The sequence below is a fragment of the Festucalex cinctus genome, chromosome 11 (assembly GCF_051991245.1).
Source record: "Festucalex cinctus isolate MCC-2025b chromosome 11, RoL_Fcin_1.0, whole genome shotgun sequence".
NCBI classification, from domain to species: Eukaryota; Metazoa; Chordata; class Actinopteri; order Syngnathiformes; family Syngnathidae; genus Festucalex; species Festucalex cinctus.
In genome coordinates, this window is record NC_135421.1 from 13,146,215 (window position 1) to 13,162,053 (window position 15,839).

Here is a 15,839-nt window from a genome sequence, read left to right on the forward strand (position 1 = left end):
TGCAAATTTGTACGCAAACATTTGGAACATGCCAAAGTATGACTAACCTATGTCAACATTTGTAAAGTTGTAACTAGAGGAATTGATACGAAAAACACTCAAGCCAGAGGTTTCGCCCAGTGTTTTATCAAACAGTAATAGTAAGCAAAAAGCAATTTCTGAATTTTGGTTCAAATTTTGTTCTGCCTTTGCAGAGGTTGACGAAAGAGATGTTTTAGTTTTGTTGCTGGGATTAAACATGGATGGACTTACAAGGGAAATAAAGTCTGGACGTGACCAACCTTCGTCCTTGTACTTGATGGTGACCTCGTCGTTGCTCTGCAGTTTGCCCCTGAAGACGCGCTGCATCATGAGCACCAGCTCATCGTAAGTGATGTCTTCGTTGTGGATAGGGATGCGTCTGATGTCATCGCCCAGCTGGGCTTTAATGATCAGCTTCCCGCTCAGGTCGAGCTGGCCGTTCATGGTGCCGTGCAAACCGCTGCTCCGACCTCCTGAAAGGTACGAACGAATGACAAAGACAGTGTCGTTTTTTTCAGATCAGCACCTTTAAAAATTCTCAGAATTTTGAAACTATAATTATAAGGTCATCACAAAACAAACTGTAAACCAACCTTGAATGACCTTGTTTAAAGAAACAAAAACGGTAAACAGTAACAGCTCAAACTAGTTAAATATTCAAATGTAAGTCACTTCAACTTGATAGTTTCTGGTGAAAAATATGAATATGTCAATACACGAAAGCAGCCCAGTAGCAGTTCAAGCTAGAAAAAGCAGTACATATAAATGCTTAGGGAGTCCACTAGTTGGCCCTGAATCAACTGCGTCGTTTGTTCGTTGCCACTGCAGAGCAAACCTTGATACAAGCACACTCAATTAGAGATGCACCCTTTCCATTGGACTGAGATGTGAAATTTCTAAAAAAGAGAATTAGGGCCATACTGAAAAATGATACTGTACACAAATGAAGTCATAATGTCACACGCATAAAGTTATCTTAAAAAAAAAAAAAAACAGTCAAAGAACTGCTGCCATCTAGCGGTGAAACGAGTCCTTGAGAAATGCAGGTACGTCAACCACAACAATTAAAGTCTTCTTAAGAGCTGAAACTGATATGCTTTTGCTGTGCAGAGCAAAGGGGCCCGAGTTCTGTTCCTACGGCCGTGTAAATGCAGCAGACTAACAGTCTTGAGTCTGAGATTACTCATGTCTTCTACCTTCACTGACAAATACACAGATTTTAGTTATGGTATATTATTTTAAAAACTGTCATTACACATGTACAGTTTTCAATAATAAAGTATAGACTGGAGGAGGAAAAAAAAAAAAAGCCTCAATATAACATCCAAAAGGAAGCCATCTAGCTCAACAGCTAAATATGATTTCACAGCACCTTTGGTCAAGAAAATAGCAACAATTCTTTGCTTCTTATGTGATATCACACCAAGAAAACTTTTACATTTCTTCCTATTCTGTTCAAATTTAAGTGTGGAATGCTTAAGAGGTGGAGGGAGTCTCCCCATTCCCACATTTACACTTTTTGCAGCAATTTTTGGAAGGAGAAAAACTTTCAGAACAGACCTGTGGACTACTCTTGCGGTCCTTGGGGCCTACCTGGCCCACGGCACATAAGAGACGTCACTCACAACAGTTTTAACACAAATAAGCTCCAGTGTGTAGAGGTTCATATTTTTATCATCTCATATCTACAGAGGAGTGCTGCACGAGGTAGAAATATTTTTGGGCAATAAAGGAAGGCTTTTCTTAACTCATTTCATGGAGACGTCTACTAAAGCTTCTGTCATGCCACATAGACAGGGTGGTTAGCCGGGGTACAGTATAGTATGCTGGCATACATCTGTGATTAATACCATTTACACAACACAATAGTCAATAGACCAATCAGAGGTCGGTAGGGTCATGTCGCATAGCAACTGTTATGGTAGAGTTCAAGGCGATTGTTTATGGAAAATCCTGTGGATTTCCGGCCTAATTTGGGCTCATAATGACTTAAAATGATAAAAAATTAATACAAAATTATCATAAGGGAATGGTGAGCTTTATATTGATAATTGTATGTTGTTTTTTGCTATGAATATTGATGGCAAGGTAATGAGCAATTGTTTTGATTTTTTCTTTTAAGATATGCTGATTTTTTTGAGTATCTTTTACATAATACAATTTTTGAACACTTCACCATGTTTACTTCCTGATTTTCTATTTTACTTTATTAATTGATTAAGGGTAGAAGTTTGACCTACTGAACTAGTGTTCTTGAAAGATGTTAAAAACCATTGTGTGTGACTGCTGAAGTGGCCCGTGGGCATCTTGACAGAAAACTATATATATTTCATAATATAAAGAGTAGAGATAGACCGATATGCTTTTTTCAGGGCCGATACCGATTCCGATTATCGGTAGTCAAGGAGGCAGATAACCGATATTTGAAGCCGATATTCATTTGCAGTAAAAGTTAAAATGTTGGCACCAAATTTTTGAATAATGCAAACCCTAACAGCTCTTTACAATGGATTCTCACACTGCACTTTTCATTTTACATCCTTCTATCTGCAATAAGACGTTGGTGGCGGGGGGAGTTAAATGTGGGGCCAATGTGACATTACCTTTTATAGCATTTGGGATACTTGTAGTTTTAATCTATAAATGTTATATTTTTATATTTTGAAGTAATAGGAGGAACCCTGTCATTCAAAATGTGCATCAGCTGTGGCATTACTTATTACTACAGCAAAAAATAAATAAAACAATTCCATGAGAAAAACTATTCATCCCTGAACACCATACAGTTCTTGTAGACCTTATTATAATTATTGTTATTGTTACCATATAGACAGTTTTGATAAGCTGAGGATCTTAAATCGAGAACAGCAATATCAAGAGAACTGTCAAAAGACACTTCATCATGTACTTTAGTGCCACTTAGGATGCCCCAATCAACGCAGAAAAAGGTAGAGTAAAATAACTTGGTTATAATAATAGTAAGAATAACTTGGTTAAACAGACATTGTTGCGGTGGACCGCTGCCAGTTTCTGCTGTTTAATGTGTTTTACACTTATAGACACGTGTGTGTATATGGGCACACTATTCTCTCACTACTGTACTGTAAGGCACACAATGGCAAACCAGTGCGACAAATAAACACAATATAAAGTAACTAAACGCTATTTAGTGTCACTGTGGCATCTAACTGCATAATAACCGCTATGCAACAAGTAGTGGACGTGACCCAGAATGCAATGTGTGCTTCACGAGAGGTAAATATAATGACATTACTCTACTCTTAACATGGAACTAGACAATATAATAATGACAACTGTTAATATTTGGAACCTTTCTAACAAACATTATTTAAGTGAAAATGTGTGTGATTCCCTCCTCGAGTAGTTCAAGTAGCGAATTAGCTACTGGGTGTTAGCCTACATGCTAAGCTGAACACACCACTGTTAGCTAGCGGGGATTCAATGCAAGGCAATGCAGCTCCATTCATATAGTGCATTTTACACAACATAATTCAATGTGTTTAGCTTATCATGGTGAAACGATCGGCGGAGTCTCTTCTCTTTTAACTTACCTTCGAAGCATGTGTCTCGCGTTGTGTCCGTGGGTGCGTGTGTGACCGGCTACTGTGATACACGGCATACACTACTGATTGGTTCTGGCTCTTGCACGGCTAACCAATCAAATGCTGCTATGGGCGTTACGTTGCTGGAGTTGGACTCCATAACAGACAGAGACGCTCTGGGCTGCATTCGAAGCGAAAAGACGGCGTTTTAAATGGATCGCTCATATCGGCCGTCAGATTAATAAAACAGACCGATACCGATATGTGCCAATATGTCAAATATCGGCCCCGATTATCGGTCTATCTCTAATAAAGAGTGCAGCCAAATGCACAAATCATTCAATTTGGGGGCAGGTCAAGTTTGCTCTTGACAAGAGTCTAAGGGTCAAGCATCATCATGTGAGCTGGCACAGACTTGTATATGCTAATTCACAGACTTTGACTCCAAACTGATAAAATAATAAGACACGGTGACAAGTGGCGGTGTAATCTAACAACATGACGAGATAACAACTGGGCTGTAACGTGGATGGTAAACAATCCAAGCAGCTCCTCCAGGAGGGATTTGCGTTGTGTCCTTCCCAGATGAATAATTGCCTGGATGCTAGGGATTGAGCTGTGGCTAACATTGGACATTAGCAGCGGGCTACAGCCGACGTCCATTCTAAACATGCATATGAGCGTAAATATTTCGTATTGCGCGATCCACAACTCGACACTTATGATTATGAACAGAGACGCCCTCAGTTTAACAGGCCAAGTCATCTGACAGGAGAACAGATGCTAACAACTTGTGACGTTGAGAGTTTGCTAAGGCCTTTTTCCCCAGCAATGCCAACGATGGCAACTGCTTTGATGTGCATAATTAGAGTATAAACGTAATAGACAACAAAAGACAGCTCTGATTAACGTGTTCATTCAGCAAACGGTAATGAAATTACAATTAAACACGCGGCCAAAGCTGACACGCTTAACAGACAAAAACACACAATAAAATATAAACAAATGTTTCTGATGCGCAAGTCGGAACGTGTTTAAAGTCTTGAGTATATCTACGTTGACTTTTGACGAATTAGTACAAAACACCTGTTTTAGCAAGGTAGCCAGTTAGCTCGCCGAAATGCGAACGTATCGTTAGCCGGCTAGCTAGTTAGCATGTAACACACATTCACATAATAATCCGCAAACACGTGACATTAGTTTCGAGACAGACGATAAAAGGACTTGTTAGCAAATTCGAGAATGTGTTTTACCTGATCGTGACGACGTGACCGCGCTGTATTTCACTACCTGCTCCCAAACCGTGGAAAATGAAAGCTGGTTTGCTAACCTAGCAAGAGCCGGGTGGTAGCAGCATCAGGAAGTGTCGCCTCAGCTGTCAACCTGTACGTGGCAGTCTCGACACGCATGCGCACAAACTCACAAAAGTTATATTCACCTTTAATTCGCCATGCATTGCAACCCAATGTCAAAGATCGAAAATAATAATAATAATAATAATAATAATAATAATAATAATAATAATAATGATGATGATGATTTAAAAAAAAAAGTCTTAATAAAGAGGGGCTCATCAACTTCCATGTGGGAGGAAGCTGGACTACTTGGAGAAAACTCTCACAAGCATGGTGAGAACATACAAACGCTCCACGGGAAGGCCTGAGCTAACATTTAACCCCTGAATCGTTGGAAAGAAAATGATCAAAGTAAAAACAATACAAATTCCAACTTTTAACTTTGGTGAAAAATGTCTTCAAGCATATTTTTATTTAACAAATTTCCAGATTCGCAAAAATGTTAACCTTAGACAATAGACTTTTAAAACAAAGATGTCTAACAAAAAGTTCAAGAAGCTCCCAAGTCTTCAGTGCGGCGTTGAGTTAAATGAAAACATATATAAAAAGGTAAAAATCTCCCGAAGTTTTTCTTTTAAGTAATCAAATTTCTCCAAAATTTCATACTAATTTAAATGTTAAACTTTCACTTATGTCTGTTTTAATTTAAATAAAGTCAGAAGGTTCAGATAGTTTCTAGGGTTACCAGTATCTCTTACAGAACTAACTGAATATTTAAATAAATAGTTCATTGAGGTTAACAAAGTTTAAAATTGATAATTTATTAGCCATCGTGATTTTATCTGCCAAAATATCAAATATCGGCGCCAATATATCACTATAGTGAACCCCTATTACTGCATGGCCGAACCCTGCCCTGAAGAGAAATCCGCAAATTAAAACTTGCAACTGAATGTGAGCACCTCAAAAGGAGTTTGTAATTACACGGCAAATCAATTTAAACACAGATGACCATAAAATCAGGCTCATCTATTATTACTATTAGGTAATCCAACAGCAGCCAGATGGTGACACCCCCACCCCCCAAAAAAAACAAAAAAAAAACACTTTACCTTATAATCTGATAGCCCACACTGAAAAGCAACTCAAGTTAAAAAGTTAAAAAGTTAAAAGAATAAATTTTGTAATCCTACAAGAAGAAATACAATTCAGAGAATACCAAAAATACTAATGTTGTGAGATTTATTCTTTTTCATGAAAAAAATAAAAAAATAAAATAAATCTAAATATTACAAATACTTAGTACACAGTTAGGCCCAGAAATATTTGTACAGTGACACAATTTTCATGATTTGGTCTCTGCATGCCACCACATTGGATTTAAACGGAAACAGCTACAACAGAATTGAAGTGCAGACTTTAAGCTTTAATTCAAGTAGTTGAACAGAAATACTGTATATGATTAAGCATGTAGGAACTGTATCATGTTTTTAGTTGTTATAGTGGATGCCAGGATAATACAGTACGGCTGTAATGTGTTGTAAACTTATAAGCAACATTTTTAACATGACCATCCATCCATCCATCCATCCATGTAAAAGTCAATAAGGGTAGAGGCTAAGGCTACAATGAAAAGAATTAAACCAAAATTCACCAGAATTTGTAAAAAGGAAAAGAAGTCTGATGTTTTAACCATTTCTTTATTCCAAGCAAAATGACAATACAGTGCTTCAAATTCTCATTTGCTACAGACAGGCTTGCAAAATACTTAAGAGGGAAAAATAACTTTTAGACATTTTTATTAACGAAAAAAAAAGTCTCAAAACCTGTTATATATAATAGTAATACAAACAGTGCTGTACGGAAGGTGTGCGAGCCCCTCGGGAGCACACACACTCACACACACCTCTGGCACCTTTGACATGCTTGACGATGTCAGCATTTTGAACGCCTGCTGCGCTTGTGCTGATGGACTTCAGAAGAAACGGCGTTGACATTCGAGAAAAAGGCTGGTGAGATACAACCAATTGAGATGGAGGCCAGTTTCAAGCTATTTGGTCACTTCACTCACTACAATCGTCTTAGAAAAATAACTTGTGAGGAAGTGAAGTGGAACAGTAAAACCCCCGTAGCTGACGGACAACAGACCTTCATTTTTCTGTACCACAAAGTGCAGTGTGTGTACTGATAAATCTCTACTGACCCTTTTGGTAAACTTGAACCCACATTCAAATAGAGTTAAAATATAATCTTCTTTCAGGGACGTACAAAAATAGCAAAGGAAACATGCACAAAACATCCTAATGGACAACACTGAACAATACCATAGTGGTGAAAAGTGAAAAATAAATTAGAAATGTAAATTACTGTAGATGACTACAAGGTATTGAAAGTTGTTTTTTCTTCATGCTTTCAAATTCAGAAGGGGATGAAAGCATAAGTGAGTGCAACTGGAAGTAAAAATACAATTACTATTCCTCAAATGCCAAGAAATATAGTTGAAATGCATCGTAGCTGACCACAGTACATCCCACTTGACCTCGTTTGGATTTTTTTTTTTTCTTTAAGAATCCCAATACACAAGTTGAAGAAAGCATAATTAAGAGTGTAGCTGGAACTATTGGCCTTTGAATGCAAAGAAAATAGACAACCACAATGTATCCTCTGACAACATTCTTTTTCACGCTTTCCAATGGGCAAGTGGATGAAAGCACAAATACAAGAAGTTAGTTACAACTGGTAAATTACAGGATCACCCACCCTTTGACAACAAAATGTTAGAAAGTTTTTGGCACATGTTGAAACCTTACAATTCAATTTGAAATATAAATGACAAAATGTTAATGTGTGGCATACAACAATGGATGGATACACAACAATCACAAAGCATTTAAGTCGAGGAGCATGTCAAATCTGTCTGCATTGATACGATATGGCAACAGCACAGTGAGTGTCACTGAGGTCAGGATGTTGAGTCCCGAAATCAAAACAGATTGTATGTCTCAGCTTGTATCTCATCTGTACAATAAAAACTACTGTTTGTGTATGTATATTAAATCTATACCCGTTGATTGATGGTGATGCGTATAAAAATAAACTGTGTTCTTGAGAGGAAAAAAAAGAGGTTGATCCGGAATGAGCTACAATCGTCAGCTGGAGGACATGACGGACAAATTGGTTTGACATTCTATTGATTGATTGTGACGTCGCCTATTCAAGTCTTCCTACTGAGTACAACTTAGACCATCAGTGTCAAGTTCCATCCATTCATTGATAGTGACTGCCACCAAGACATGGGAACACAAGGAACACGTACTTGGCCTTTATTTTATACCCGACATGAATTTTTGCATAACATACAAAGAGCACAAAATCATCCGCAATTAAAAGAGCACATGTAACCATCACTGTGCTACAAAGGCGTATTAGGGCCACAGCACATGGAGAGGAAAAAAAAAAATCAGAACTTTGATCATTAAGTTTATTATATATTAACATTTATTATATAATATAAAAGTACAATATAATATAATTTTTTTAAATAATATATTATATATTATAAAAGTAAATAAATTTTTGAAAAAAGGTCTAATATGACAAGACAAGAAGTCATAATGTCAAGTGTAAAAAATTTGTAATCTTACACAGAAAAAAAGTCATAATGAGACTAAAATTGTAATGTACAAAAAGTTGAAATATTAGGAGAATAAAGTCATAATTTTAAAGGCCCATGACGCAGGATTCAGAGTTTTTGCACATTTGCGACCCCTCTGGCGAAACGCGGAATGTTCTCCAGCGACGTGCACGGCGAGTATCATGAGCATGACGATGACGTCATGCTCAGAGCAAAAGTAAAAGTTTCTGGCCCACCGCGCCAACATTATTTCACTTTACAGGAAAATAGGGGCAACAGTCATTGTGCCACAGTAGTGCCTCCTGTCCATTATACAATTCTTAAAACATGTACTGGTTAAAAACACCAGTTAACACTTCAATTTGAGTCTTAAGTTGCATCATGCCCATTTAAGTTGATAATTAAGAGGGTGTAGAAATACATTTATGCTCGTAATATTAATACTATTTGGTAAAATTACAACTTTTTCTTGTAACACTACAAAATTACAAATGTATTCTCATCAAATGCATACATTCTTGTATTTAAGCTTTTTTTGTTGGAAAACAAAAAGTATCACCTACAACCCTCATCAAATCTGTTATCCTTCGAAAATTGTTCTTGTAAAATTGCATCGTTTTCTGGTAATTTTATTCTCCTGAAATTTTTCTTTTTTTCTTTTTTTTTTTGTATAAATTTACCATACCATCACAACTTTATCCTGACAAAATTCCAACCTTTTTAAGATTCTACACGAATTTCTTCTCATAAATTACGCTTAGGCTTGTAAAGTGACTTTTTTTTTTCCAATTTCCTTTAACATTTTTTTTCTTGTAAAATTGCAGCTGTATAGATGGATAAAATTTGAATTTAATTTTGTCCAGTGGAATCTCAGGTTACAAATTGAATTTATTCCATGACCACGTTCTCAATTTGAAATGTTTGCAAACCGAAGTCATATTTCCTATTGAAATTAATAGAAATGCAAATAATTTACAATGGCGGAGCAATGCTTTCCTGTATTTACCTTATTTTGATTGTTGTTCAGTTAAAAATGAACAAACCAGGTGAAAACACAAATTTTTGTATTGATGAAATAAAGTGGGTTCGCTAGCAAATTACTGTGCAAAGTTTTTAGCCTTTTTGGGTACAGTCATGTTTATGTTTAGCGTATTTTCTGCTAGCCCTACATGGCCATCATCTCCCAGAATGTAGCGCAATGTTTGTGGTGCATTGTGGAATGCGATGGTCATTTGGGACATAATACAAAGATACCTGAAGCATGGAGCCAATGATGTGCACGCTTATGATTATAAAAAGCACAAAATTCTGAGCATTTCGCGGCCATGCCAAGACAGTTCCCAATCGAAAATTGTGTTAATTTTTCTTTAAAAAAAATTATTAATTAATTGAATTGTTCACAAACTTGGTCGGCCGAAAACTGAGGTACCACTGTATTTATCACATACTTTATTTTGTATATATTTATTATTATATAATTTATTATTGCAATTCTATGATTTTATTCTTGTAACATTGTTTCTGATGTATCTTTTTAGTGTAGCCTTAATACTCCTCAGTGCCACATGGTACATGAAGAAAACAGAAGTCAAATTCAGTCCTGGGTACACATCACCATGCAAAAAGTTGAGACATGCAAGGACACAAGTGGTGAGGTGAGTGAAAATAAGCGTCCCATAGAAACTACTGTAAGCAGGCATGTATGAATTAAGGCAGGGTGGCGACAATACTGCACATCCCTCTCTTATTTTTTCCCCCCATTCTTGTGGTAGGGTGGTTGGTTAGTGTGTGTAAGGCTTTGTAATACACCACTTCCTCTTTTTTTTTTTTTTTTTTTTTTTGACACCTTTGGCTCATAGCCTGCTGCTGTGTGGTTTACCTGTAAGGCAAAGGTGTGTCACATACAAAACATACAGTGCAGGCATCGTCATGCACGCAGGCATACATACAGTACACACATATGCACGCACACCTAAAGGGCTGAGCTTGATGGCAGCCCTTACTTGGCCAGACCACATCGCAAACACACACATATATACATACAGATTTTGATGAAAAATAATATAAAGTACAAATAGGCTGGACTGAATCTTCCCAATTGTTCTTTGAAGATGTCAAAAAGCAAAAAAGAATGAACATGAAGAGTTTGGACGATAGTACCTATAAAGGGGTGATCACTAGTCCAGAAGTGCACATGATGAGCTTGTGTGTCGTATAAATTCTCACCCTTGAGATGAAGATGGCCGCCCGCACGTCCCATTTGACTCCATTCTGGGGAAAAAAAAAAAACTCACTAAAATTTGGGCTTCAGACTGATGTTTCTGGCCCCGGAGCGTAGTAGGCGATCCCCGCCCCGGAAAGCCGGAGCATGCACGGGTTGAGGGAGCGCATGTCCGCCCTCCCCACTTCCACCAAGTGTGCCAAGAGTTTTTGGGGAAGAGGGTCAGACGCGCGGAGCGACAGCGTCTCCACGGTGCCAAGCTGCAGCTGAGAGGAGTCGACGCTCGTGCCTTTGTAGGAGTGGCGGGAGGACAGCTCGGCCATGTCGGCCCGTGCCAACTTGTCTCGATCCTACAGAGACAAACACAACACCAGCATGAAAAAGTCTATAGTGCAGAGTCAAAGATAAAAAAAAAAACAAGATAGATGAAGAAGCTCAACACTTGCAAAAGTTAAATTCCCGAGATACAATGCAAACATAAACCAAAAATATATGAAGCATTGCTTAGAGTAAGATAAAAATGTTAAATTTGAATCATATTATACACCATGGGAAAAAATGTGTTTTGAAATTTTGAAAAAGTAACTTAGAAGTTAACCAACATCCCAGAATGGATTTTGTTCATCACTAGAGATTCAACTAGAGATGTTTGAAAGCATGCTAATATTCACAAAGTTCCTTCCATGAGTAGTTCTCTGAATGACAAAGTAATGTTGCTAATAAGTACAACACAAGTACAAATGTATGATTACTCAAAGTTGTCTCGTCATTGCTGTAAATCATCAACAGTCACGCACATACACACACGGTAACTGGAGTCACACTTGCAATTCCATCTTTCAACACCAGATGACATCATTGTTCACCATACTAAAACACTTTTTATTTAGTCTTTTAAATACCAGTCTAGCTAAATAAATACAATAAAAATAAGTTCTTTTTTTTGTTTCTCACTTTGTCAAAAAAAATAAAAATAAAAAATAAAAAATAAATAAATAAATAAATAAAATAAAAACATTTTTGGGTGGGTGAAGAACAATTGTTTTTTTTCTCACATTTGGGTATATGTTGACATCATTCCCCGAAATTTATAACTCTTATATAAATAGCTAAATTGCTACGTTAAGGGGTTAAAGTGTTATATTCTTGTTATTTGACTTTAATAAGTAAATATTACAACTATACTATCATAATAGTTTTGTTTGGTTCTTGTGGTTGTTATTCTAAATTTTCTTTTCTCCTCAGACTGCAGTTAGTTTTTTTTTTATTAAGCTCACCCAAAAATCCCCCTTAATGATGATCATCTGCAGATTAAACTTTTTTTTTTTCCCTCAAGATGATAAGACCATTATCATCATTAAAATATAATAAATCTATATTAAATAGAGGAACTGATTCCTGTCATTTGAGTGGGAGGTAAGTAAATCAACAAAACAATTTAACAAATAATTCATGCACATTTAAAAGTTCACTGAAAAACATACTGGTCAAACTTGAGACCCTGGAAATAAATAGGGTAGCATTAGATGGGATGCATGTATAGAAACAATCAACAGAAGGGATTCCGAGGAGCATTACATCCAGGTTTCCTAAACTTAAGCTTGGGCTGGATTTTGATTCGGTCGCCAGTTTGCCATTGACTAGAACTGAGTAATCCATTTTGTGTTATAGATCAGTGATTCCCTAGTGTGCTGTGACAGATAATCAAGGGGTGCTGTCAGAAATGATCCAATTTCACTTAATTTGACAGAAAATGTATATTTATTAATTAAAATACAGCTATGTTCATCGATCGATGTCAAGTTGCAAACAGCGTATAGTGACAGGCAGAACAACTGAATGCTCTTCCATGAGAGGGTATAAATTACCATACAATTAACATGTGTATCCAGCTGTTGCAATTCATAAAACAGGATACAGTAAGTCATGGTTTTCTGCAAGTTTACCAGACAGGACCCAGACTTCACACTGGAATTTATGGGTAAATTAAGATGAGATCATTATTATTTCAGTATGTTTGTTTGGTGCCCTGAGATTTTTCTGTAAATATAAAATGGCTCAATAAAGTTTGGGAATCACTGCAATAAATTATCAAGCAGTTAAGCACCCAATTTATTAATAAAGGGCTCTTTCATTCATGTCTTGGGTTTTCGTACGTTATATGTTGATGTTGTGGTGATGTATTTTGGGTGTTAAGCTGAAAAAGTTTGGGAAACGCTAATAGGCAGGAAATTAGGATGAATCAGTAGCACCTATTGAATTGGAGTTAGGTGAAGCGATGCAGGGAGATGGCGTTAGAGTGTATATATATATTTTTAATTTTTATTTTTTACATTACCAGCATGCATACACATTTTGAGGCCTTAAAAGAGTCACCTGCTCTTCTTCCTCCTCCTTCGTCTGTTTGGCTCAATCAGAAACTCATTCTGCTGGACGACTGAGAAAGCATGAAGATGGTGGAGGGCTCCACGGTAAGGCACGGGCGGGGTGTGGACTGATGGGTTACCAAGGGTTGTGGGTGTGCACAGGGTGGCATTGGTGATGGTGAAGACATGGAGGGAGGAGGACAGTAATGAAATTAAATCAAAGGGAAGAATGGGGAAAAAAAACGATGATGGTGGGTGGAAATGTGATTATGGTGGTTCATTAGAGATGAAAAGAAAAAGCAGAGCAAGAAAAATAATCTGTTAGTCCTTCCATTCATCCCCTGATCCCAATTCATGATCCAGTGTGCTTCAAAGGAGGCTAAACTAGGATGAGGAATTACAAATGGGAAGTCACTGAATTCACAGTTTCTCTTTATAGATTAGTCAAGAGAATCTAATCAGTTCAAAGCAAAATGTTATTCTCCTAAAGTAGAGGTGGGTCTATGTACATTTTATGCACAATAAGATGGTGAGACACTGGAATCTTACTAGCTAGCAGCTAGCAGGATACATGCGTTGATAAACAAACATTAAAACTAGCAGATGAACTCCCAACTTATCAAAAATGTATTCTAAGTGGTACAAAAATGTAGCTTGTCAAAACAGAAAAAAATTATCTGCCCATCAAAATATTTACATTACAAACACTGCTCAACTGCTAGAAAGCTATGCTAATTAGAAGCAGCTAAGATAGCGGTAGCCAACTGAATAGGCCACACATTAAAAGGTTGTTGTTGTTGTTTTTTATTAAGTGGAGAAGCTTTTACCTTTTTTTTTAATGGAATAATTAATTTCTACAGCAGAGAATTTCATTAATGACAGAAAAAAGGCCTGTCGTTTAAAAATATTAACAAACCCCATCAAGACATCGATGGCTTTAAAAGCAGCTTAAAAAAAAAAAAAAAAACAGAAGCTCAAACGGCAACCATGCTATTCCAAGGTATATATTTTTTTATATTTGTAAAAATAAAAAAAAATGCAGGCCATACTTTGTCCACACCTAAATTAGTGACTGTTAAATCTCTATAACAAAGCAATTTTACGCTCAACGGGATCAACATCCATTTCGATAGTGTCTCACCTGAGCACGCTCTGTAGCTGTGGGGCACATTGCCCTGCAGAGGACCTTCTTGATGACATCAGGAAGCAGGCTGACCGTGATGAGTAGGATGATGCTAAGCCAGGCCGGCCCGCTGGACAGCATTTGCATGAAGACGTAATACATCCTCTGGTAGTTGAGGAAGGGCCTATGCGATGGGAACACGCACAGACGAGGTTCCTTTCTCCAATGATGCACAGATATAAGTCGACATTTTTGGAGCAAGAAAATCCTAATCAAACTTTACCAGATGATGCCTCCCCAGAGTAGAGAGAATATCACGTAGAAAAGTAGAGAGCCCCAGATGACAAAATGATTGATCCAGGTCCAGTGGTGCGTGTCCAAGGCGAGCTAGACAGTCACAAGATGTACAGTATAAATTGTAATCACTCACTAAATTGGCTGTCAATAGCTTTGCCTACAGGCTCGACCATAATCATTCATTTTTTATAAGGAGAACATTTAAAGTACAGTTGTGACATCATACAATACCTTAAGTGTCACGGTGAACACCAGCACAGTGAAAACGAGAGTCCCAAAGGTCCAGTTGCCAAACATCTGCAAGGGAAAGGCGGGAGAAGACAACAGCTTTTACAATTGAGTACATGCATCAATCACAATTGACTGATTAGTTAAGAGTTTGTGTTTTCTTAATTCACATTAGTGGAAATGATTTAGAAGCAATCAAATTAATGAGCTAATACTTGTACTATTCATTTTAGAGTTAGTTATTATTTTGACATCTATACAGTGGAACCCGTCATCCCACAGAACAATTGTTCTAGAAAATATCATGAGTTGAGCAAAAGTTCAAACTATGTTCCATGTTTTAGATTAGTTTGTACTCCTTGTTTAGCTTTTTGCTGTACCAGCACAAAAGTGTACGTGCTCCTGTTGCTGAAATGTGATGATAACCATACAAGCCGAAATCAAATCTATTGCGGCACAGGAACAGGTACAATATGAACAATATAGTTTAACAAAAAGTTAAAATAATAGCTAATGGCTAGCATGTAAATGACCAGAGTAGACTGTCAGCAAATGGCTACATAATTGTACTTTTTTCAAAAATGTGACATAACACATTAATTCCAAAGAGACCTATAAAACACCACTAGGTGGCAGTATCTCTCAACAAAGGTCCACCTATTCCCTTTCACATTCAAGGGATGAGTAGTTTTATGATGACAACGGTTTCAATATGAGAACAAATTGTAAATCAATGACTTGTGTTCAACTTCAGAAGTTCCTCTGCAGATATTTGCATTGAAAATTATATTATTTCATAGTGCAGTCCTCATGGCTAAGCAAAGATTATTTGTGCTACTGATTGGACACAAACACACACATAAACAGACAAATACACATTAGACGAGCCAATGTCAGATTATAATCTGAGGTGTTATTCTATTTGCTACCACATCAAAACACAGGGATCATGTGAGGAAGCATCTAAGAGGTTCATGGAAAGATGAAGCACCGGGACACTACACCCTGAAATGAAGATGGAACTGAATGGGACAATGAAAACTAAAAAAGGCGACTGGAGAGACAGAAAGCGCAGAAAGAGAGGGAGACAG

The 15,839-nt window shown here is 37.2% G+C and overlaps 2 protein-coding genes across 5 annotated transcripts in view; both read right to left on the reverse strand.

The window, feature by feature from the left end:
* The window catches only part of tfg (trafficking from ER to golgi regulator), a 14,927-nt gene extending 9,941 nt beyond the window's left edge, over positions 1-4,986 (reverse strand). Inside the window, exons 1-2 of the mRNA XM_077537125.1 lie at positions 4,838-4,986; positions 282-494 (exon numbers count right to left, since the gene is read on the reverse strand). Of these exons, the coding sequence (XP_077393251.1) occupies positions 282-465 (184 nt within the window). The 5' untranslated portion in view covers positions 466-494; positions 4,838-4,986. The remainder of the gene's footprint in view (positions 1-281; positions 495-4,837) is intronic.
* A 1,574-nt stretch (positions 4,987-6,560) lies between these two features.
* LOC144030273 (phospholipid-transporting ATPase IH-like) overlaps positions 6,561-15,839 on the reverse strand; it is a 46,142-nt gene continuing 36,863 nt past the window's right edge. For 2 of the 4 annotated variants that reach the window (XM_077536429.1, XM_077536428.1), the window contains 5 exons: positions 14,752-14,817; positions 14,507-14,610; positions 14,242-14,407; positions 13,111-13,228; positions 10,937-11,084 (listed from right to left, as the gene is read on the reverse strand). In XM_077536429.1, the coding sequence (XP_077392555.1) occupies positions 13,148-13,228; positions 14,242-14,407; positions 14,507-14,610; positions 14,752-14,817 (417 nt within the window). In that variant the 3' untranslated portion in view covers positions 10,937-11,084; positions 13,111-13,147. Of the gene's footprint in view, positions 11,085-13,110; positions 13,229-14,241; positions 14,408-14,506; positions 14,611-14,751; positions 14,818-15,839 lie in introns of all 4 variants that reach the window. The other 2 variants (XM_077536427.1, XM_077536425.1) reach the window with 1 other exon arrangement.